This window comes from Magallana gigas, chromosome 8 (genome assembly GCF_963853765.1).
Source record: "Magallana gigas chromosome 8, xbMagGiga1.1, whole genome shotgun sequence".
NCBI lineage: Eukaryota > Metazoa > Mollusca > Bivalvia > Ostreida > Ostreidae > Magallana > Magallana gigas.
This window is the reverse complement of record NC_088860.1, coordinates 30512588-30535205: the sequence shown is the minus strand read 5'-3', so window position 1 is coordinate 30535205 and position 22618 is coordinate 30512588. Positions and strand designations below refer to the sequence as shown.

The window sequence follows — 22618 nt, the reverse complement described above, 5'->3', positions numbered from 1 at the left end:
ATCGTATTTAAAGAATTTATTAGGGTATTTTTTTCTATTTATAAAATTAAATATAATCTAATGCTACTACAGTTTAAAGTCCACTGTTTAACAGATAACTTATACAGTGCAAAAGGTCATGCCCTCTAATATCTACTATTCCCACAATAGGTAATTCATCTAATTACATAAGGAGAACTGGTGAGAATTTTCGTAAATACTCTTGTTTACGAGCGTAGTTTAAGGTAAACAACTTCATTAAGGGTTTTCACGGGGCCGAAAATAATTTGTTGACGTTGGGTACAACATAAGATTGGTATACATAGATAGATATTTAAATACACACAAGAGGTGAAAGTGGGGTTACATTTACGTAATGACACGAAAAAAACCCACACATCTTTTTTTCTCTTTCTTCACAAATCACATTTAGAGGTTAACCTTACTTCTTTTATACGGCCCACCGCCCCGGGGGACCCTCTCTTAGCCTGACCAATTACACAAATAGTCTGCCCGGATTGGTCATCGCGTGGTCAGGGATTCGGAGTCTCTCAGGCCAAATATTTTTATGAATGGAACGTGGGATTCATTCATCGGTCGTCAGGTTAGGATGAGGTGAAACTTCTGCTACGGTTTTGGGAGGGAGCGAGGGGTCGCTATAGAACGTGTGACCCCCTACAGAGCTTGTTATGACACGGCGTGGCTGACCAGGCACACAGGTCAACTTCTTGACCACACCTGGACAGCGTTTTGTGGTTTTCCCCTATTGAAAAGATTGAAGAGGAACGTAGTCTTTGTTCGTGAAAATAACCCATAAAAAGGGAACTTTGGCAGTATACAATACATCAGATTGATGAAACGAAACTAAATACATACGATATCCTATAAAGTTTGCATGCCCCTTATTACAATCACATTCATATCGTACATTGATTAAGGGGCTAAATTCTTTCCCCTCTATGCAAGTGATGATTTTTATACGGACAAATTTTGTTGTTTTTTGTTTAAATCCACCGTATCTATGTTGTGTTTAATTATTTAGCAAATCATTGATGTATGAATTGATCTAATGTTTATACATCGTAAGTAATCGATCTAAGTATTTATTAGTGGTGTGGTATTCATTCGTTCACATCAAACATAAAAAACATCTAAAAATGTCTTGAGACACAAAAGTTAAGATGGATGGATTTACACAACGAGGGAAGAATTTAATTGTTTACAAAGTGTCCTCAACAAACAACTTTTTTAAAGTCTACGATTGTTTTTCGCTACAAAATATATTTTTGTATGTTTGTATTTTATCGAAACACTTTAAACCGCCTTAACAATATGTTACATATAAGTTGAAAGTAAACACATTTTAAACATTATATTGAATCTTTTCGCTAATTTCAATGTTATCATTTTGTCATGTTCTAAATTTTGATTTTACTGGTGAGTGTAAATTATACAAAATTGACAGCATCTCTCTCTCTCTCTCTCTCTCTCTCTCTCTCTCTCTCTCTCTCTCTCTCTCTCTCTCTCTCTCTCTCACCGTTCATTTTAATGATAGGTACAGTGCATTGCCCCTTGAACCTCTTAGCTGTACTAAGTTTGTTTAAATCGTCTTTGCATACCACTTTATTCAAAATAAATATTATTCTTGATTTCTTTCGGATTAACATTTTTCATGCGTTTACAACAATTCCATATTCTTTCTATATCATAAATAAAATATTTCCAACATACTAGTAAGTGGGGTTTTGAATGAGTGCCAGAAAGTCACAGAAAAGGATGGCATCATATTGTACGACGTCACAACTCAACAACACGTTATATACCAAAATAAAATTATTGATGTATTCTACGTACATGTATATATCCTAATATTTTTCAGAAAAGATGGTAATTAACCTTCATATATAGTCTTGTCAATACACAGCAAAACTAGATTTTTACATATAAAATCGGTAATAAGTTTCGTGTCCAGAAGCGAACACTGTGCTGGAGTAATCGGAACTGGTTGAGCACAGAATGGAACCACTAACGTATTCAACGGAAATAGCCAAACACATGTCATTTGTAAGACATTGATATACACATTCCGACATCGTTGTAAACGTGTACATACCTAAATCTGCAACCTTGATTGCTCGATTGCTCGACAGTTTTTCAAATCGAACGCAGCGTTCTAAAGGGGACTCAAAGGACCAAAGGGTTGGTTTTGCTGCTGTGGAGGAAATATTTGATTGCGAAATTGTCGATCCCGATCCTGACCCGAATTTCATCCCAGATTGTGTTGTGAATTGTTCGACTGTCGACCCAGAATGCGATGTGAGATTCTCGACTGTCGACTTTGCATTTGCCGTGGTTCGTTCGAATTTCGATCCAGGCAAGGTTGTTAGATGTTTGGCAGGTGACCCATACCCTGTCGTAATCTGATCTACCGTCATTCCGTGTTTTGTCGTTTGTTGATCGACCGTCGACCCCGAATCTGTAGTGAATTGTTGAACTGTCGATTCAGAATATGTGTATGGTTGCTTGACAGATGATCCAGTCTTCGTCGTAAATTGCTGTACCGTCGACCCATGTCTAGTGCTGTGTTGCTCGACTGTGGACCCCGGAACTAATGGATCTGTCGTCAATTGTACATCTGCGGACCCCGGCTTTGTCGTTAATACCTCGACTGTCGATCCAGACAGAGTCGTAGTTTCTTGATGCCCCGTCGATCCATGCTTTGTCGACAGATGATCGACTGTCGACTCTTGTCTTGTCGACAGTTGCTCGACTGTCGACTCGGGCTTTGTCGTGGACAGCTTGACTGTTGATCCAGACTGCGTCGTTGATTGTTTGTCAGTTGTTCCAGTCCGTATCGTTGACATGTCCAATATGGTTGATTGTTCGAATGTTGTTACAGGTTGTGTAGTGAACTGCCGAATTGTTGATCCGTACTCTGTCGTTGATGCTGAGAAATGCTCAGTTGGTGTCATTTGCTGTGTAGTTGTAACATCTGACACGCAAAAAGGAGATGCTTCTGGAATAAAATCTGCTGTTGTGTCCCCTGAAAAATTGTAACCAGACCTCATTTATCTGCTCACATTAACAAATTAAGTCCTATTAGCATTGAAACTAGTGTATCAATACAACTTGGCCATTCATGTAATCAGGTAATAAATTCAACTTATATTACATGCATTGTTAAGTTATTGTTTCAGTTTGTGAGAACATAAATAAATATAAAAATTCAAAAATCATATACAAACTCACAGTCCATCGTCCATAGGTTGGGGTCACATTTTAAAAACAGGTCGATCTTGAGAATTTCCTTCGGGTGGTAAACCGAGACTTCATAAAACTGAAGGCATGACATATACCCATGAAACGCCATATCTCCGTTAAAGTTTTTCCCAATGCGCAGACATCCACTGATATCGATATCTGGAATGTTACCGACATTACGAAGTGTGGAGACATGGGCTGTCGCATTGAATGCAGACTCGCTGACATACAGCAAATCAAACTGGTCGTCGGGATCCCATAGGTGGTTGTACTCGGCGCCAACAAAATGCCACTCGTGGGCTTTAAGGTCGAATTCTGGGGCACTGTGTTCAAATTTTGTTCCATCAAGGGAGTGAAACCGAGCTTTCAAAATGCCGCTTTCCAACATCAGTTCAAATCCGCCACTGTTACCTTCAAACTGGATTAAAGTTGCATTTTGCATTGGTTCTTCGAAATATAGATATAACAGGATTGCCATTGAAGTGTTGGTCGAAAAACTGTTCACATCCCAAGGAGCCTCAGCAAAAGAGTCGGAAGTACCCGAGAACTTCAAAAAGTGTATTGGATATGGGAGAGAAGTTGGCGGGTTCGTTACCATAGTGACAGAGTGAAGGAAAGCCACACTGAAAGAAAAAGGGAGGAAAACCCTGACACATGATAGATTCAAACTTAATTTCGGTTTTATGGTCTCACAAAGAAAAACGGCCACCAGTAGGAAGATTTGAACCCGTAACAACAGTACTATGGCCACCTAATAGCCCTAAAAGTACTAACTTGACGGCTATTCCCTTATATGATAATCAGTATAATTCTATCTACTATACTAGCTCTTAAAACAAATACAATGTACTTTCTATTACAAAACTTTTGAGAATTGAATTATGTACATGACAATATATTTTTTTTTTGCAAATGACAATATTATTACCACTGAACCTCGGTGCTAGAGACTACGAGAATGTTTTACCTGTACTGTGGGTCGGTGATGTTGTGTCGGGATCTGAGTATGGGCCAAAACACGGTCGGTTCCACGCTTTTCTTGGAGTTGTTAAGCTCATTTTTTCTTGGATTTGCTATGACACCTGCAATAAAAGAATCAAAGCTAGAGATAGATTTATATGGAGATAGATATTAGACATATTGATAGATAAGAACATTTGGAATTTGACTTAAAATTTAAAGATTTCAACTCACAAAATGCCAGGAAATTTGAAATTATTAATGCTCGTATTGTCATAATTCCTTTCCACTGGATCTAATAAACTTCTCAAAGAAATGCCCTCATGTGTGATGATTTTGAAATGCGCTTTTACCGTAGAAGATGAAGCTGGTATGTAAATGTCTGTCAAAAGAAAAGCCCACCCGAAAATGGGTTTAAACAATGTGAAAAAGTAGAGTAATTCCAAAAAATGTTTGCTCAGTTTTAAGAATCTCCTTTCCACATTGGGCTTTTAAGTGCCATTTGTTGGCACCAAAGATAAACACTGATAATCAATTAAATCCTGAACTATATATATGCTAATAACAATAACAATATATTACTCTTGCTTGAAAATAGAATAGTGGTATTTTAACAGTTATTGATTGAATATTTACAATTACTTCGCTATGACAATATGTGGTTGCTTTTTAGAATTTTTACTTATAAAAATCAATCCGCGCGAAGCATATCTTTTAGGAATGTCCTATACATGTAAATACAGACAGTCTCGAAATATTTTTCAGTAATTGATTTGTAAATTTTAATCTTTTGTCACGGCATTTTTCTTTTATGTAAAAGGAGGAAAGGGGGGGGGGGGTGAAGAAACTAACCCCGATTAAAGTTTGATTATGACCATTTTGCATTCATGTTTGATTAGAAAATCTATATAATATAATATAAAAATATTATATAAAAATCATATTTTCAGACGTAATTATTAGACAAAAAGTGTCTTAATTGCCTCGAATGTAATGTATTTGAAATTCACAGGCGTAAGGAAGACGTATGGAGAATTGTAAATTACGTTAATAAATTAAAATAAAAAATATTAGTGAATAAAGAAGAAGAAATTCAAAATGGATTACGTTGGTTTGAAGAACGTGGATTTAATTCTTATTGAAATATTTGTATTTTATCGGAAAAGATATTTAATGTGACCTGGTGGTAATTTTGCACTGATCTGGTTGAATTATTTCCACCATTTTAAAAATCATTAGGGTATTTGTATGAAATATGACATCATTTATTTATAGTGTCGCGTTTATACGCGAATGTAACGCGAAACTTTCGCGAAAGTTTTGCGTTATATCGCGAAAGTTTCGCGTTTGTTCGCGAAAGTTATATACGCGTTTATTTGCACAAGTTTCGCGTTATATCGCGCTAAATGGGCTTTCGTAAAAATAGACCGTATAGATACTTAGTGTAATTTTTCAACGCTAAGTTGTAGTCTTTTTGCTCTGGCATAGTCTGTTTGTTCGTCTGTCTGTCTGTCTATTATGTGTATCTGTCTGTCTGTCTGTCTGTCTGTCTGTCTGTCTGTCTGTCTCTCTCTCTCTCTCTCTCTCTCTCTCTCTCTCTCTCTCTCTCTCTCTCTCTCTCTCTCAGGCGACGGACTATAAATAGTATAGTATACTATTAATATATAGTTACAATGTAGTTGAAAGAACATAAGAACATGTTTCCTATCCTTTTGGTGTGCAAACGGGAATAGTTTTTTTTTTCTTATTCTTTTGCACGGGGGAGGTTAACGTTCAATCTCAACCCTTACCATCTCAATGCAAAAATAAAAAGGTGAGGGGGGGGGGGGGGGGCAGAAATATCTGTCACAAACTTCTCAATGTGATGTGGGGGGAAACTGAATAAATTTACGGAATTTTGAATTCTGTACGAGTTCAATTTTGAATTTTAGGACTCGCATTTTGTTTCCAGTTTTTCTTGATCTATTCGGATTAATGTTAGCCACAGTTAGGTAGGCTAAATCCGCTAATATTTAATTCTATGAGTTATCAATTAATTTTTTTAAAGGTATCACTTATATAGTCTACACAATATGCAATTTTTGCTAATTTTCAAATGTTTTGCTTGTGTGCTTTCATTTCACGACATTTTCACGACAGTATATTTTTCTTTGGTATGCATGCACGAACACCTGTCTATGATTTATGATTTACCTTTTAGAAATTAACTACAGATACAATGTAAAATGAGGCTTCTCAAAACAAACTGGCTAACAATAATACAGAGAAGGCCTATATCCATCTTATGTCGCTGTCACAAGGTTGAAACAAACAATGGAGACGGTATCAGTTTCCCAGGGAGGGAAACAAGAACCTACCAGGAATGGAAATCATGGAAGCTTTATAATATAAAGAGTCGGGGCATGGTCAGATTACAAGGAGCTGATGTGTTTCCATTTTTACAAGGACTAGTCACCAATGATGTATTCCTGCTGAGTGGGGAGAGGGAGTCGATTTATACCATGATGTTAAATTCTCAAGTATGGTGCCATCTATATATCCATTTAAAACACACACACTTTGATCTATAATATTTATATTCAGAGCATTTATGTAAATTTCTAATCGCAGTGAGATTTACCAGGACAGAAAATTTTGACTGAAGTCTTTTCCAAGGAGACATACATGTACAGTCAAAATTTTTAAGTCTCAGCGAATCGATCTTGCTGAGATTTGAAAATTTATTGATTTGATTTGAAATTGCATACCTGTTAACCCTCCCGCATTGCGCGGGAGACTCCCGCAAAACGGCCTAAAAATCTAAGATCTCCCGCATCCAAATTATCTCCCGCGCGGGAGACAAATTTCTCCCGCAATCGTATTTGTCTTCCCCATACCCCCCCCCCCCCAATTCTGAATCTTTACATGCAAATTTCAACAACCACTGCTGGTTTTTCTCTGATTTTGAGCTCAAAAAGGTGCAGTGTAGCATGAATATATCAACATCCATCCAAGTACTCTCTACCGTGATCATAGTATGACATGTTATAGTCCAGTTTACTTTTTACGATTACTTCTGGTTTTGACTTAAATCAGTTACGTATTTAGTTATGCATAGGCCTTATAAAAAAATAAGTGAAAGCTTAAAACATCTTGATTTTACTCTGTAACACCAAAGAAAACAATACACAGCCAGTGGTGTCACTTAACAGGTGCACAGGTAAAGCACCCAAGCCACGTGCAGTGAGTCGTGACTAATTCTGTCTGGCCAGCACAATCGGTAAAAATCAAAGTGAGTTTGGAACACTGAGTGTTTATATAAGCTACCGATAAAAGTGAAGCTCGAGGAAAAAGTGTAAAAGCATTTCACAAGAGTTTAGTACCGGTACTATGATTACAGAGATGCTATAGACATTAAAACAGAGATCATTTTTAAATGATACTGGAGAAATACATGTTGTTTTGTGAATTAAAAACCTATCCTATATATAAGGCAAAAAATATAATTTTAATGAATATTATTTACTGGTATTTTCTTAACTGGGTTTCACTGCAAATTCAAAATACGCAAAATAAATTTTCTGTGTCTACCCTAGATGTCAGCATGCAGTGATGGTTCAATACTGAACAATAAGAAGACTTAATATAAAAAGTGGCACTATTGACTTCTTGTATTGTACCATGCACACAAAATAATAGTTTTCTGAACATGTACAGCAACACAAGTTGTAATTGCACACTGGTAGTCTTAGAATAATAAAATTTAAAATGATTGCAAAAGCATTAATTACAGTGGTAAAATAAGGTATCTAACAGTTTTTAGCTCACCGAGACGAAGTCAGGGGGAGCTTATGCTATACCCTCGGCGTTGGCGTCGGTGTCGGCGTCGGCGTCGGCGTCCGGACCTGGTTAAAGTTTTTGTTGCAGGTCCTGTATCTAAGCTATTACTTGTCCTATCTTCACCAAACTTGCATGGATGATGCATCTGGACCTACTTATGGACCTGAAAGACTTGGATGCTGAATCTGAGTCCTAAATTTCAGATGCTGGAGGAGGTTAAGGTTGTTGGACCAGGTTAAAGTTTTTGTTGCAGGTGCCCTTTGATAGCAATATCTAAGTTACTGCAGGTCCTAACTTCACCAAACTTGCATGGATGGTGTGTCTTATGATACTGATGCACCCGACAGGCTTGAGTGCTGAATCTGAGCTATAGGTTTCGGATGCTGGAGGAGGTTAAGGTTTTTGAAGCAGGTTAAAGTTTTTGTTGCAGGTGCCCTTTGATAGAAATATCTAAGTTACTGCTGGTCCGTACTTCACCAAACTTGCATGGATGGTGTGTCTTATAATACTGATGCACCAGGCAGGCTTGGGTGCTGAATCTGAGCTATAGGTTACAGATGCTGAAGGAGGTTAAGGTTTTTAGAGCTGGTTAAAGTTTTTGTTGCAGGTGCCCTCTGATGATTATATCTTAGTTACTACTTGTCTTAACTTACCAGACTTCCATGGATGGTGCATCTTATGATACTGATGCACCAGACAGGCTTGAATGCTGAATCTGAGCCATAGGTTTCGGATGCTGGTGGAGGTTAAGGTTTTTGGATCTGGTAAAAGTTTTTGAAACAGGTGCCCTCTGATGATTATATCTTGGTTATTACTTGTCCTAACTTCACCAGACTTCCATGGATGGTGCGTCTTATGATACTGATGCACCTGACAGGCTTGAATGCTGAGTCTGAGCCATAGGTTTCAGATGCTGGATATGGTTAAGTTTTTTGGAACAGGTCACATGTTTGATAGATAATAGTACTATTTCAAACTTGCATAGTTGATTAATCTGTAATATGAATGAATCACAGAGGAAGCTTCAGTTGCAGAGCTTGATCTCCATTATCAAGGATGCTAAAAAATATATCTTAGTTATTACAGGTCCTAACTTCACCAAACTTGAATGGATGGTGTGTCTTATGATACAGATGCACCTGACAGGCATGGATGTTGAATCTGAGCCATAGGTTGCTGATGCTGGAGCAGGTTAAGGTTTTAATTGCTAGTGCCCTCTGATGATGATATCTTAGTTATTACTGGTCTGAACTTCACCAAACTTGCATGGAGATGCGTCTTATGTATACTGATGCACCTGACAGGCTTGAATGCTGAATCTGAGCCATAGGTTTCGGATGCTGGATGAGGTTTAGTTTTTTTTGGAACAGGTCACATGTTTAATTTATAGATGATAGCTTGCATAGTTGATTTAACTATATTTTAAATGAAACGCAGAGGTTGCTTCAGATGCAGAGCCTGATCTCCATTATCAAGGATGCTAAAGAAATCTCCTACCTCACTCAAACCTGCTCGATAGATAGATGTGTTTGTTGATAAATGATATAACATGATTCCTATGATAAAGTATTGTATGTTATAAAACAATATTGTTTAATATGATACAATATAATATCATATGTAATATTATAAAAAGTTATATGATACAATATGATATTATATAAAAAAAATTTAATATTTTATGTTATGATATTGTATCATGATATCTTTATGTATAGTATTGTATATTATGATACAATATTGTATAATATTATATTGTATTATTAATTTATTATTTTATCACATGATACTATTACATAAGATATTGCAAAATATAATATTGTATCCTATGATACAATATTGTATATTCTATAATATTGTATCATACGATATTGTATAATATGATATAAGTTTCTGTAATATACAATTATATCACATGAAATTGTATAATATGATACTGTAATATTTTATAATATCGTATCATACAATATTGTATAATATGATATTCGTTTATGATATGATATATTATCACTTCACATGAAATTGTATTGTATGATATTGTTAAATATATTATTGTATCATATGATACAATATGTATAATATGATATTGTATTATATAATATTTTACTTTATCACATAATATTGTATCATTTGATATGATACAATGTTGTAATAAATTATATTGTATCATATGATACAATATCATATTATGTATCAAAAATGATACAGTATCATACAATATTATACTATATTATACAATATAATATCATATGTTTCAATGTTATGATGTATTATGTAATATGATATTGTAATATAATACTATATTGTTTTATATATTATGATATTGTATTATGTGATCAAATACAATAATGTATAACACAATACAATGTCATATCATACGTTACAATATCATATCTCATCATTGTTTATTATGGTATTTTATTGTATTATATTATATCTGTTATAAATATGATAGGATGCAATATTTAATTTGATATTATTGTATTGATTAACATATGAACATATGATTATCATTTTTAACAAATGATATACGATATTGTGTCAAAACAGAATCCATGAATATCCAAGATCATAAAGTATGATTTTCATTTAATATGATAAAGGTGGTCTCATAAAGGTGAAGTCTCATAAGGGTGATGTCTCGTCTCGGTGAGCTTTGTAATCTGTGATTACCTATGTTTAATATATATTTGCATTTCACGTGAAAAAAAACGTCGTTTACGCAAAATCTCCCCCTTAGCCAAGTTGGTAAGGTGGAGATTCTCGCACATAGCAGCTTTGAAAGGTTAACAGGTATGGAAATTGATATGATTTAAACTAAAAAAAAATATACATCATCTAATCACATCGATATAATATATGAAACAGACAAAACAATGCACCTTGCATGATGGTTGAATAATGTTCTTCACTACATCTTCAATGATATATGAAAGTACCTTTCTTAAATTTTCTTTTTAGATACATTTAGAACCATTTTAACAAGACCTTGGACTTTCGGTTGGACGAAGCTATCTATTTCTTGCGTCAAAACAAGTTAAAAATAGTGTCGCGGTTTCAAGCGAAATATGCACCGATTACGTAGTTTTAGCTCAAAAGCCAGACAAATCTCGTTGATTTCAAAGAGCCATCGCTAAGTGGCCAGCAATGAAATAGACAGGCCTAAGTCACATTGCTGTTTGACACAACTACCCAAAGTCCAAGCTCTTGTTTAAAGGTTCTAACATCACTATGTGTAGGTCATTTACAAGATATAAGCTAACAAAAACTACCGGTAAATAAAGATACTCACTACCAAGCTTAATGTGCATCAAACTTTATGAATTATACATGTGCATCTTGTTCTTTTTTTAGGGCAGAGTGCTGTATGATATGATAATATACAAAAAAAATCTTGACAATGAGACTTCATGTGTTCTGATAGAATGTGACCATGAAGTGTCGAAAGAAGTTATTTCACTTTTTAAAAAATACAAAATTAGAAAAAAGGTAAGTAAACTGATAGAAGTCATAAAGAAATTTTTAAACTTTGGTCTGTTGTAATTTTTTTTACTTTGATTTTTTGCTACATCAATTATGAAATTTTTATCTGATTAAATTGGACTCTTTTTTGCAGGTTGATATAACTGAAGTAAGTGATGAATACAGGACCTTTGCAGCTCTCCCATCAGAAGAGTTAGGAAAGAGGTTATGGCTGCCATTTAAACAAGGGGAGGTCACTCTGGCACATCCTGATCCACGATTAGAACAGTTTGGTTGGAGAATTGTAGCAAGAGATGGGTCTGAAGTTCTTGCAGGTACGAAGCAGATGAATGAGTTTTGAATGACCTGACAAATTTTATTGTGTTTTGAATGTCATTTTTATTCTACGAAAGTTGATTATGTTGTGATGCTTACAATATGATGAATATTGGCAATTTAAAATGTGTAAAATGTTCCCACTTAGTTAATATTTGTATAAATTCGGTAGCTTTTTTAATTGAATTTATTTCCTGAATGTGCATATTAAACAAAATTCATACAATTTATGAAAACATTTGTGTTTTGTATGAATTAAGATCTAGCTGATATATTCCCTTAATGATATTTTCAGCAATAGACCCAGGTTGCGAGATAGAAACCAGGGAGGAGAGGGAGTACCACATACAGAGATACAAAGTGGGGCTACCAGAGGGGACTGTGGACCTACCCCCAGGAAACTGTCTGCCACTGGAGAGTAACCTGGTCTTCCATGATGGAGGTTAACGAACTTTTCTTTTTATTTATGCTATTATTGACCGAAATTTTACCAACAGCTACATGTATTAATTGTTTTTCTTTTTATGACTTTAGTTCTACTATGGTATCAGTTAACTGAAGATTCAATACTTGTACATTGTAATTGAATTATTGGTATGGGGGGGGGGCATAAATGTATATATTGTACTCTCAGGTGTTAAAAAAATGTAATGATGTGCTCATGAAGATAAAAAGTATTGAGGTATAATTTTGTAACAATTTTGACTGCAGTGAGTTTTACCAAGGGCTGTTACATTGGTCAGGAGCTGACTGCCCGCTCTTATCACACGGGAGTCATCAGGAAACGACTGGCTCCCATAGAGTTCGAAAGGTGTTTATTATGTTTTTATAGATTAACTGGAATCTCCCAAAATAAAACTCTATGTATATTTATGATGTATGATAGGTGAAGAGTATTTTTTTTCAAAATTAATTTTGCAATTTAAATATGAAACCCTTTTTTTCGAGTAGTTAATATTTAAAGAATATTTTCAATATAGAAAATGCATGATAATTCTTACTTTTTTTTTTTTTTTTTTTACAAATAATTAAAGTATTTAAATGTAAATAAAATTTGTTTAATCATATCATTTTTTTTATAGGGTACCAGAAAACATACAATCAGGAGTCACCATAGAAACAGAGGATACTAAAAAAAATGCTGGAAAGTACAGGAATTCGGTGGATAGGTTTGGATTAGGACTGATTAGATTGGCCGAAATGAAAAAGAGGCTGGTGATTCCTTCATCAGACGGACATTTATACAGTGTGAAGGCTCATATTCCAAGCTGGTGGCCACAAGAAGGGGAGATAACTGTGCAACAATAACCGTGATAATTTTGTGTGGCTCCTTGCATGTTGAAATTGAAGAGTTGACAGCATATTTTGTAAAGTAAAGTGATGCCTGTCATATGATTTCTTGATCGATTTAATACTCTATTTATTTAGCTTTTTTTTGAGTGAATGAATGCCAATAATGAAATGAATAAGAACAGTTTTGACATTTCAGGATATTATTATTAAACACAACTTATTCAAGGGAAATGTATGATGTACCCTATTTTATATGAATCAATAGGCTAAAATCCAATTACTGTTGTTAATTTCTTATTTAATTTCATCATGATCCAAATTTTGACAACAGTTATTTAGATAATTTCATGATAATTTATCTACTGATATTTATATCGAGAACATTTACCGAAATAAAAATCTCTTGATACTGAAATTCAAAAACTTTCAATTGTGTTTTTTCTTTTTTTTCTTATAGTCTCTAATTAATATACATGTAATGCCTTTGTCCTGAATTGTTTACCTTTTTAGGTCTAATTTTAATTAGTCCTAGGGTACATGCACCTGTACACATATAAATCCTTTGCTATACTGTATGTGATAAGAAAAGTGTTTATTGAAGACACATTGATCACAAGTTAGACCTGTTTGATTGCTGACATCAGATAGCTCAGTTTGTACTAGGAGAATTCAGGGGGTTGGGCCCTACTGTCTCCAACTTTCTGCGAGTCAATACTTAGCCTCTAGGCAAAGTTTTGACCTCAATTTCATGCACTTTTCTTTTAAGACTGAGTTCAGCAATTTGAAGTTTGGTGACAGTGGGGCTGGTTTTAAAATCAGTCTGTCCATCATATTTCCCATCCTCTTATGTACAATAACCAGGACTGTCATTTTAACCATGTGAACATTTTAATTTTGCAAATTTTATTACATAATATGAAACTTGCCAAACGTCTATTCATAGGGAATATTAACCGATATTTACCAATGATAAACTGTAAAACAATTTTATTAATGGTGACATTATACTGATATTGACCAGCAATTGGTTTACAGTGGCAAGTTTTTGCCAATTAGTCAATGTTGATAAAGTTTAAGAAATAAGAGAAAAATTAATGCAATATGCAACATAATGAAATATTTGCCATGATAATGCTTAAGAAAATTTTCAGCACAAGAATAAAATTTGGTTTACATTACTTTTTAAGACTATGTACGAAATTACATTCAATGCCAATAATACACTCAATAAAGTATTAGAATTGCCTTTTACAATAAGAGACATTTTTCAAATCAAGACAATTTTGAAAGGTTGAGATGAAATATATGTAATATGTATACCATATATCTGGTTATTTTTCTGCTTTTTTCATGATCACTTCATATACTGCAAAATACATATTACACAGGAACTATTTCTGGCATTTTTTGTTACAAGTATTAAAACTGTTTAAAATGCCAAAATAACTTACACAAATAAAAAGAAGAATTACAGATTTCCCCATTTTTGCAAATTTTGTGACATATGAAAAACCACCCTAGATACATGTATATGGTATACCAATAACTAATGTCAATTTTGGTGGCAATTCATGTTGTAAAATGTGTCTTAGATCAATGAAAAAACAATGAAAAATAAGAATTCATCATGTTTATTAAAATTTGTGATATAAACTCACATAAAAACAACAAATAATCACAGATATAAGCCTAAAGAAAAGTTCCCAATAAGTGAAAGCTTTCATAACATATTCTTCTTTTCATAAATATTAAACTTCATCTTTTATTTGCTCTAAACATACATGTAAGTAAAAAGTAGAATAATATCAGATTTTGTCTTGCAGAGTCCAAAAAATAAAGCGTTGATAACTGGATATTTTAGGGTGAGGAAAGGAAGAAATTGTTGGATCGATGAATCACAGAAATGCTGGATCTGCTATTTTTAGACTGAGCTCTGATCAAGCGGCTGTTTTAGTAGACTTTAGGTTGAATCCCCCTCCTGTGAATCGGGGCCCATCTGTTCTCTGGGGTTGAATAACAGGGGCCCCCGCTTGTGCTAACGCCCTCTCTCTTTCTCTATAAAAGCAGAAGAAATTAATGTACATGAAATTTTTCTTATGCATTTTATTTTCAATTGTGCATACTGTAAATTCCTAATTAAACGCGAGTAATTTATATCCGCTTAAAATCGCGAGAAGCACCCGTCGCGGATTTTAAAATCTCGTCTCTATTTTCTGAGAGTTGGGAACTATAATAAATATGGATAAATGTTCTGTGTTTGCGACTTTATATTCTCACGATTTGATACAAAACAGCGGGATCGCGGAATTAAGTACTTGCGTAACATAAGAAATTAACAGTATATACATCATAACATGTATAAAGTGATGAAGCACTCTTAAAGAAAATGTCCACATCCTTACTTTGTTTGTTGTTCTTTCTTTTTCTGCATGAAATATTTCTTCTTGACTTCTTGTAGTTCTCTAGCTATTCTCTCGATTTCGTACTTGTATTCATTGACTTGTGATTCGTACATATTTAATTCCGATGCCATAGACTGGAAAAACAAACAACCCAAATTAAAATCTGAAATCTTGAAAAATTTAAAGTCTACTACAGCTATTTAAAAAAAAAAATTCAAGACGGCATTACCTTCATTTGTTTCGTTTTTTCCTTGAGCGTCTGCTGGTAAATCGTAAGCTGTTCAGCAACCTCTGGGCCAGGCTGTCGTGCCAAGATGTGCTTCAGTTCTAAATAGAGTTTCTCTTTCTCTTGGATCAGTAGCTCTTTCTCCACGACTTCCTCTGTTTTGGAGATCAATCGTTTCTGTAGAGTCTGAATCTTCTGAATCATCTCATAGGTGCTTGGGTCACTTCCCTGCAAATCAATGTAAAGTCACAATGATCAAGTTTTCTTATAGTTACTCTCTGTGCAAGTAACCATAACAATGGGAATATTCCTAATTTCTTCATATTTTCCTCACCCATTTATCTACTGTTTGATTTGCGCTTAATAACAGCGTGCTGTTAACAAAAGTAAGAAATTAGAGGACAAGTTAATTAGAATACTTACCTCTAGTTTTCTCCACCTGTGGATGTTCATAGGATTCTCTAACTCTTCCTCCAGGGCCTTGCATCGAGTTCTCTCCCTCAGCAACTCTCTCTGAATGTGGTATACCTCGAGTCTGCAAAGGAAATGAGTCAATATGCAACACATGTTAACTTCTAACTTTCCTGGCAACCACTTTAGAATTCCCAAAATACAACTCAACTGACATCAAATCTTTTTCTGCCTCAAACTGTATATATTTGAGTTACCTGAGATCCTTTACATTGGCTACCCTCTTCTCCAAAATGGCGTTTGCCCGTCTGAGTTTCTTGATCTCGAGTTTGAGCACTCTGATATCCTCCAATCTCTGGTTATACTGAATCTCTCCCTTATTCAGTGTGGACTGTTGGATTTTGATCTTCTCGTACAGAAGAGCCAATTCATCATTTCTCCTAACCAACTGTGTTCCAAGAATATCTCTCTCGCTGATCACCTGTAATTGTCAATTTTTTTTTTCACTTATTAAAATATGTAGAATATAGAAGAAATTTAATCTGTACATAAATAATACGGTACAAACCAGTAAGTATAAAAATTTACAGCTTTGGACGAGAATAAATTGTTTTTATGTACTGATTAGCATATTGATTCAAATACCCAGGTTCAATTGTAACTTTGTGGTGTGTACCTGATCGAGCTCCTTCTTCTGTCTGACTCGCTCAGCATCCGCCTCAGCAATAATCTTCAGCAGCTTCCTCTCCTCAGCCTCCTGCGCCTCAATGTATGCCTTGCTCTCCTGCGCTTGCTGTTTGAGGCGGTTCAACTCGGACTTGAGGTTTTCTTTGTCCTTCTCTACACGCTGATGCTCAAAGTGCTCCTTGAGGAGGGCATTCTCCTTGGCCTGAATCTCCTCCTTCAATTGATCGATCTGATGGTTCATGATCTTCAGCTTCCTCTTCATCTCGGTAATCTCATCCTAAATTTGATTGAACAAACATTTTTAAATGATCTTTTTATAATAATTCTGATACATTTTGTTTGTTTTTTTTTTAAATTAAAAGCTCTCGTTCAACACTTTCTCCGTCTTGGAGATCAACCGTTTCTATAAAGTCTGAATCTCTGAATATGATTCACCAAAACATGACCATAATATTCCATTCAAATACATTTAGATTGTTTTAATTTATTGAACAATAATGAAAACAAACCTACCTGAGACTCGATGAGGTTTTTGCTGTACAAGTTCCTGTCACTTCGTACAGCCTCATACAAGTTCTGCTGCTGCCTCAGTTTGGTATCTGCCTCAGCAATCTTCTTTTTGTAATCGAAAATCTGCATCTCACGAACCTTGACATCTTCCATATGTGAGAGAACCTGTACAGAAAACAAAGGTGCATCTAATAAAATGTTCCTTTATCTAAGTCAATATTAAATGTTGTTTAGGAAGCATGAACTTTGAATGATTTTTTTGGTCACCAATTGTAAAACTGCATACCCTTTGCGTGAGATCGCTGGCCTCATTGATGTAGCGATCTCTCTCCTTCTCCAGCTGGTAGATGATCTTCCTCTGTTTCTGGGCCTCCTCCCTGTAGTTCTGAATGTCTTGCTCCAGGTTCTTCTTGGACTGCTCATGAAGGCGGACAAGATGAATCTGCTTCTGAGTGGCACTGGCTGCTTTCAGCATGCTCTGTACAAAATAACCATAATGTTAAAAAACACCTTTTAGGAAGAAGGGGAGAACAGCAGGTTTCTAAGTCATTGCCTGAATTTCCTTGATCTATAAATTGACCTCAAGCTATCTACTTAGGATCAAACCTTTTGCAAAAAACACCTTTTAGAAAGAAGGGGAGAATAGCAGGTTTCTAAGTCATTGCCTGAATTTCCTTGATCTATAAATTGACCTCAAGATATCTACTTAGGATCAAACCTTTTGCAGAATGTCCCGTTCCCTTGTTCTATCATCAATAGTTTTCTTGTCAGCCTCTGCTTGTTTCTTGGCAGCTTCCAGCTCTGTAGAAGAGAGTCAAACACATATGCATTTCTGAATTCTGTCTTACTTAATTCATAGATAGAAATTTTTAATGAAAAGTGACAATATATTAATTAAAATCAAACATTGCATTACAAACTGCATTACCTCTCTCCAAGCCAATGATCTGACTTTTGAGAGTCTCCCTCTGCTGCTCGACATCTGACTTATTCTCCTCCACCTGCCGAAGTTTCCTTTGAATGGTTTCCCTCATTTTGTTCAGTCGCTGAGTCTCCCCTTTAAGCTGGTTAACCTCATCCTCTTTTTGCTATAATTATATCACAACACAATATATAACCAAAAATGAGAAATGAATAAAAAATAAAAATCTCAAAAGAGCTCTGACTTTCTAAGACTTAATCCAGCTTTTTTATCTCAAACTTCAAGGGACCAAAAAATATCTTCCAGATTATATATCCGAGCATTTAAAGTGATAAGGACTTCCTTAATTATCAGAGTTTAACATCAGTGGGGATCCAAATATTACGGTTTGCAATATAAAGTTCAACTGTATATTTTCTTATAGTTCCAGAAAAAAAAATAAATCATGCAGTGACAATGCTTTTTAGGAGTACCTTAAGCTCTGTGACTCTGGCCTGGTTTTCAGCGGTCAGCTGATCTGTGGTAATCAGCTGACTCTCAAAGTCTGACTGAAGCTTGGCAAACCGAGTATGTAAGATGTCAGCATCCTTAATAGTTCTCTCATTCAAAATCTGTCAAAAAAGAAAACCATCCATATAATAAATGTATCTCATATGAAAAAATTTATCATACATTCTATTTCTAAAGAACATATAAAATGAGTATGCAAATAGGTCTTTTGTTCTTAACTGAAGAAATAGTCAATAACAAAATCTGATAGGAGACCCACCTTTTGTTCTTTCATTTGCTGCTCTAGTTTAGAGATGTCACCCTTGTAGTTCTCAACACGGCCCTGCAGGTTCTTAATCTCTCCAGTCTTGGCGTCCAGATCGGCTTTGGCCTGTTTCAGCTCTCTCTCCATCTTGTCCTTCTTCCTGCTCTCACGCTGAGCTTCATTGTTCTTCACCTGAATTTCTTGGTTGAGCTGAAATTTAATAAATAATGTATAGATGTTTCTGTGATATTTTTGGAATAAAAGAAACAATTTTCACTTTGACTTTAAAAGACAGAAAGGAAATTGCTTAAGAGCAATCTATTATCAAGGATTTGTAACTACTATATGTCTCTTTGCATTGGTTAGGACTATTTTTTTTTTTAAATGTTGAATACAAGTACTTTAATTACCTCTTGGATTTTCTCTTCACATTCTTTCTTATCAGATTCCAACTTCTGCTGCTGTGACGTTGCCTGAGCAAGGGACTCCCGCAGTTTAACAATGTCGTTCAGCTGCTCATCTCTCTCCTTTGTTAGCTCTTCCTTCATTTTCAATAGCTCATTGACACTAGAAAAAAATATATGCATATTAGTAAATTTATAAGCAACTTTTTCACAATGTACGTTTGTACTTGGTCTTGATAATTTTAATTTGCAAGATGTTTTACTAAACCAAAAAATTATACAATGACATACATGCACATCATATATTTGGCGAATACAGTGAGATGTAGAAGATTGAAAAATTAGGTTGGATTTGCGTACAACATGAGAAGGTAATATTTATATCAATTTACAATACATAATATATATATCAAGTCTTCAATTGCATTTTTTAAAATAATATTTTTATTTTAAAGACTTACTTTGAATTTATATTAACATACATGGAATATGCTTCATAGGTGCAACAGTATACCAATTCTTATTCACTTAACGGTAATTAAGACCCTTTAGATAGATGTTTTATCTGTAATCTTTTACCTGTGTTCTTGTCCCATTGTAAGTCCAGCACCTTGCTCTACAAGTTTGCTCAGATTGGCTATTTCCATCTTCAGCTGCTGAATTGTCTCCCTTGCTCTTGTCTCCTTCTCATAGGCAGCATCTCTAGTCTTCCATGCTTTCTCAATTTCTTTCTTCAATGACTGTATCTGGTTCTGATCTTCCTGAGATAGTTTCAGGGCTGTAGCTACTTTAGCAGAGTTAGCTGTTATTTCTGCATTTAACTCCCTGGTTTTTTGCATCAAACGTTTCTCACTCTCGTGACTTTTTTTGAGAGCTTTGTGGAGTTTTTCATATTCCTGACGAAATTTGTCAAGTGTTTTATCTCCTTTTAGTTGTTCAAGCACCTTTATAGAAAAGAAACAGAATATATAAGTCTGTCAAAAACTTCACCTCACAAGAAATTAATCTTTATTCAAAAAACAAGTTTAATAAGAAATATATTATTGTATTTTTATACAAAATGGTCAATCTCCCATTACTAGAAAATTACAATAAAAATAAGATAAACTTAGTTGATTTTGAATCAGTCTATATAAAATATTCAATCTGGTATTTGTATTATTTTTCTCATTGATTTATTGTTTCAATCATTCTTTTAATATGCATGAAATACAAGGTCTTTCGTCATTTAAAAACAGCTTGGCTTTGTACATGTATGTATACTGTATGTTTGATTTACTTTATCAGTGATAAGAATTATACCTCTTTGAAGTCCTTTTCAAGGGATTCGAATGCACTGTCATCCATCCCACCTTTAGCCTTTTCCTGCATCAAAAATTGAATACTTTTTTACATGAAGTTTTAAGTGAAGTACATAACATATACACAATTTGCATGAAATTATTACTATAAGAAACAATTATGAAATGTTATATCAACTTATATGCTAGCAAAAAACTCACTTAAAGATAGAAAGAGAAAATCTATATGGATGTGTGAAGTCATGTTCATGTAGCCTATGAATTATCGTAAAATTATGATCGAACTGTCTGCATGTCACTTATATGTATCTTTCATTTAAAATAACATGCTTATGGCTAAGAATAAGATTTACGGATTGAGTTATAAAACCTCATGCTGATGGAGTAAAATATATTAAAACAAGGCAAAATACAATAAAATTTTTCTCGTCTTCATGCATAGCAACACGTAAACAAAATTGTCTTTTCGCCATCAAAGCAGTCAATTTAAACACAATATCATTATTTGGCGTATTAATTCAAGAAATTACAAAATACTGCTACATAAAACATGATGCAAATAGAAATAAATAAAAATACCTCGGCCATTTCGACGGCTTAGTGAAGCTAATGTTATATGCAGCGGCCTCTACGTCTGTCTGTGTGTCCTATTTACGGTCATGTAACTAAGGACAACTGTAAAATAGCCGCACGTACGTAAAATAATAATAATGAGATTTTCTTTTCATTTGACCTACTTACTAAATAAACTATATGATAAGAAATATTATCATGATCAGTATTTGAAATAATTTTTAAAATAATGGTGTTTTTCGAGTTCTTCCGGGGAAACGCGAAAATCGAAAATCTGCGATAAAGAATATGATTAACTCTTTCGTAGAGTCTTGGTAAAATGGGTAGGCAAACCCGGGCCGGGGCAAAATAAAAGCCGGGGCAGATCGATATTTTTCAATTTTCTTTGTTAATACTCAACCAATCTCTTTGAAATTTTCAGGACATGTCAACAATTAGTATAAGAATATTCGCTGTAAATATTTCTGCAAAACAATGTATATTAAGAAATTTATCGACGATTATTGATTTTCAAGTTGGTAAAATGGGTAGGCAAACCCGGGTCGACATTTTACGGTTTTGTGGACTTGATTAAGAAAAAAGTGAATATTTCACGTTTAATTCCGGTAAACCATTTAATATACTAATAAAAAATAGTCATTTATTGAACGGAAAGTAAAAATTCTTCAATTAATAACAGTTTTTAAGAAAAACCGGGTCACTAAAACCGGATCCGATCACCCGGGACAAACTTAAAAATTCCGAAATTATGAGGATGTTAGCTTTCACAAATATTGTGACATCGCTCAGCTCTAACCACAAAGAGGTATCCTCATTAGAGCCTAATTTATTAAATTGAAAAGGTAAGTATTGTTTGGTGTTACACATTTATTTAACCTTTAATAAATATTTAAAGAAAATATTAAAAGCACTATTTTTTTTCCTTAAAATTTGTATTTTGTAAATTGTATATAGCACTAATTATTTCAAAGAGCTGTGATTATATGAACGAATAAGCATGCTGGTTTTGTTTTTGTTTTTTTTGTTTTCGTTTATTTTGTAAGCAAGACTTAGTACTGTTCTTATCGTGATAACCACGACGCCCTAGTATCCAGTGCTTGCATCACTTTTAGCTAATAATCATAATGAGATGAATCAGTTGTTAATTGATCAAGCAGCTTACATTTGGGCTTGTGTGTGATTAATAAAATAATATTAAAGCTAGACACAGTATCTATGATCTTTATTACAAATTAACATAAATAAAATCATGTGGGATAACATAGACACGCAACTATTTCGGAATTATCAAGTTTGTCCCGGGTGATCGGATCCGGTT

At 34.4% G+C, this 22618-nt stretch overlaps 3 protein-coding genes across 3 annotated transcripts; 1 reads left to right on the top strand and 2 right to left on the bottom strand.

Moving 5' to 3' along the window:
- Positions 1-1490: 1490 nt before the first annotated feature.
- On the bottom strand, positions 1491-4737 carry LOC117690295 (location of vulva defective 1-like). The gene is made up of 4 exons (XM_034473999.2): positions 4435-4737; positions 4208-4322; positions 3229-3863; positions 1491-3022 (listed from the first exon to the last, which is right to left on the bottom strand). Exons 1-4 carry the CDS (start codon positions 4475-4477, stop codon positions 1917-1919), a joined length of 1899 nt encoding a protein of 632 aa, XP_034329890.2. The 5' UTR covers positions 4478-4737; the 3' UTR covers positions 1491-1916.
- Positions 4738-6138: 1401 nt separating this feature from the next.
- LOC105320777 (putative transferase CAF17 homolog, mitochondrial) lies at positions 6139-13505 on the top strand. Its single transcript, XM_034474000.2, has 7 exons — positions 6139-6191; positions 6401-6719; positions 11374-11508; positions 11636-11816; positions 12113-12259; positions 12529-12628; positions 12900-13505. Exons 2-7 carry the CDS (start codon positions 6426-6428, stop codon positions 13123-13125), a joined length of 1083 nt encoding a protein of 360 aa, XP_034329891.2. The 5' UTR covers positions 6139-6191; positions 6401-6425; the 3' UTR covers positions 13126-13505.
- A 1220-nt stretch (positions 13506-14725) lies between these two features.
- Positions 14726-21432, bottom strand: LOC105320688 (cilia- and flagella-associated protein 58). The gene is made up of 16 exons (XM_066069503.1): positions 21307-21432; positions 20729-20791; positions 20006-20370; positions 19433-19589; positions 19038-19232; positions 18742-18879; positions 18275-18434; positions 18065-18147; positions 17633-17824; positions 17350-17511; positions 16826-17113; positions 16407-16630; positions 16162-16273; positions 15742-15966; positions 15513-15646; positions 14726-15165 (listed from the first exon to the last, which is right to left on the bottom strand). Exons 1-16 carry the CDS (start codon positions 21313-21315, stop codon positions 15048-15050), a joined length of 2625 nt encoding a protein of 874 aa, XP_065925575.1. The 5' UTR covers positions 21316-21432; the 3' UTR covers positions 14726-15047.
- Positions 21433-22618: the final 1186 nt, after the last annotated feature.

Bases quoted from the DNA above. Each gene is read 5' to 3' on its own strand.
- LOC117690295 (XM_034473999.2), bottom strand. From the start codon at position 4,477: ATGACAATACGAGCATTAATAATTTCAAATTTCCTGGCATTTT. The intron at 4,323-4,434 runs GTGAGTTGAAAT...CTTTTATTGCAG, and splicing joins TTCAAATTTCCTGGCATTTT to GTGTCATAGCAAATCCAAGA. The intron at 3,864-4,207 runs GTAAAACATTCT...TTTTTCTTTCAG, and splicing joins ATCACCGACCCACAGTACAG to TGTGGCTTTCCTTCACTCTG.
- LOC105320777 (XM_034474000.2), top strand. From the start codon at position 6,426: ATGAGGCTTCTCAAAACAAACTGGCTAACAATAATACAGAGAAGGCCT. The intron at 6,720-11,373 runs GTATGGTGCCAT...TTCTTTTTTTAG, and splicing joins CCATGATGTTAAATTCTCAA to GGCAGAGTGCTGTATGATAT. The intron at 12,629-12,899 runs GTGTTTATTATG...TTTTTTTTATAG, and splicing joins GCTCCCATAGAGTTCGAAAG to GGTACCAGAAAACATACAAT.
- LOC105320688 (XM_066069503.1), bottom strand. The intron at 18,148-18,274 runs GTAATGCAGTTT...TCTCTTCTACAG, and splicing joins GATCATTGGCTTGGAGAGAG to AGCTGGAAGCTGCCAAGAAA. The intron at 17,512-17,632 runs GTATGCAGTTTT...TTTTCTGTACAG, and splicing joins CCAGCGATCTCACGCAAAGG to GTTCTCTCACATATGGAAGA.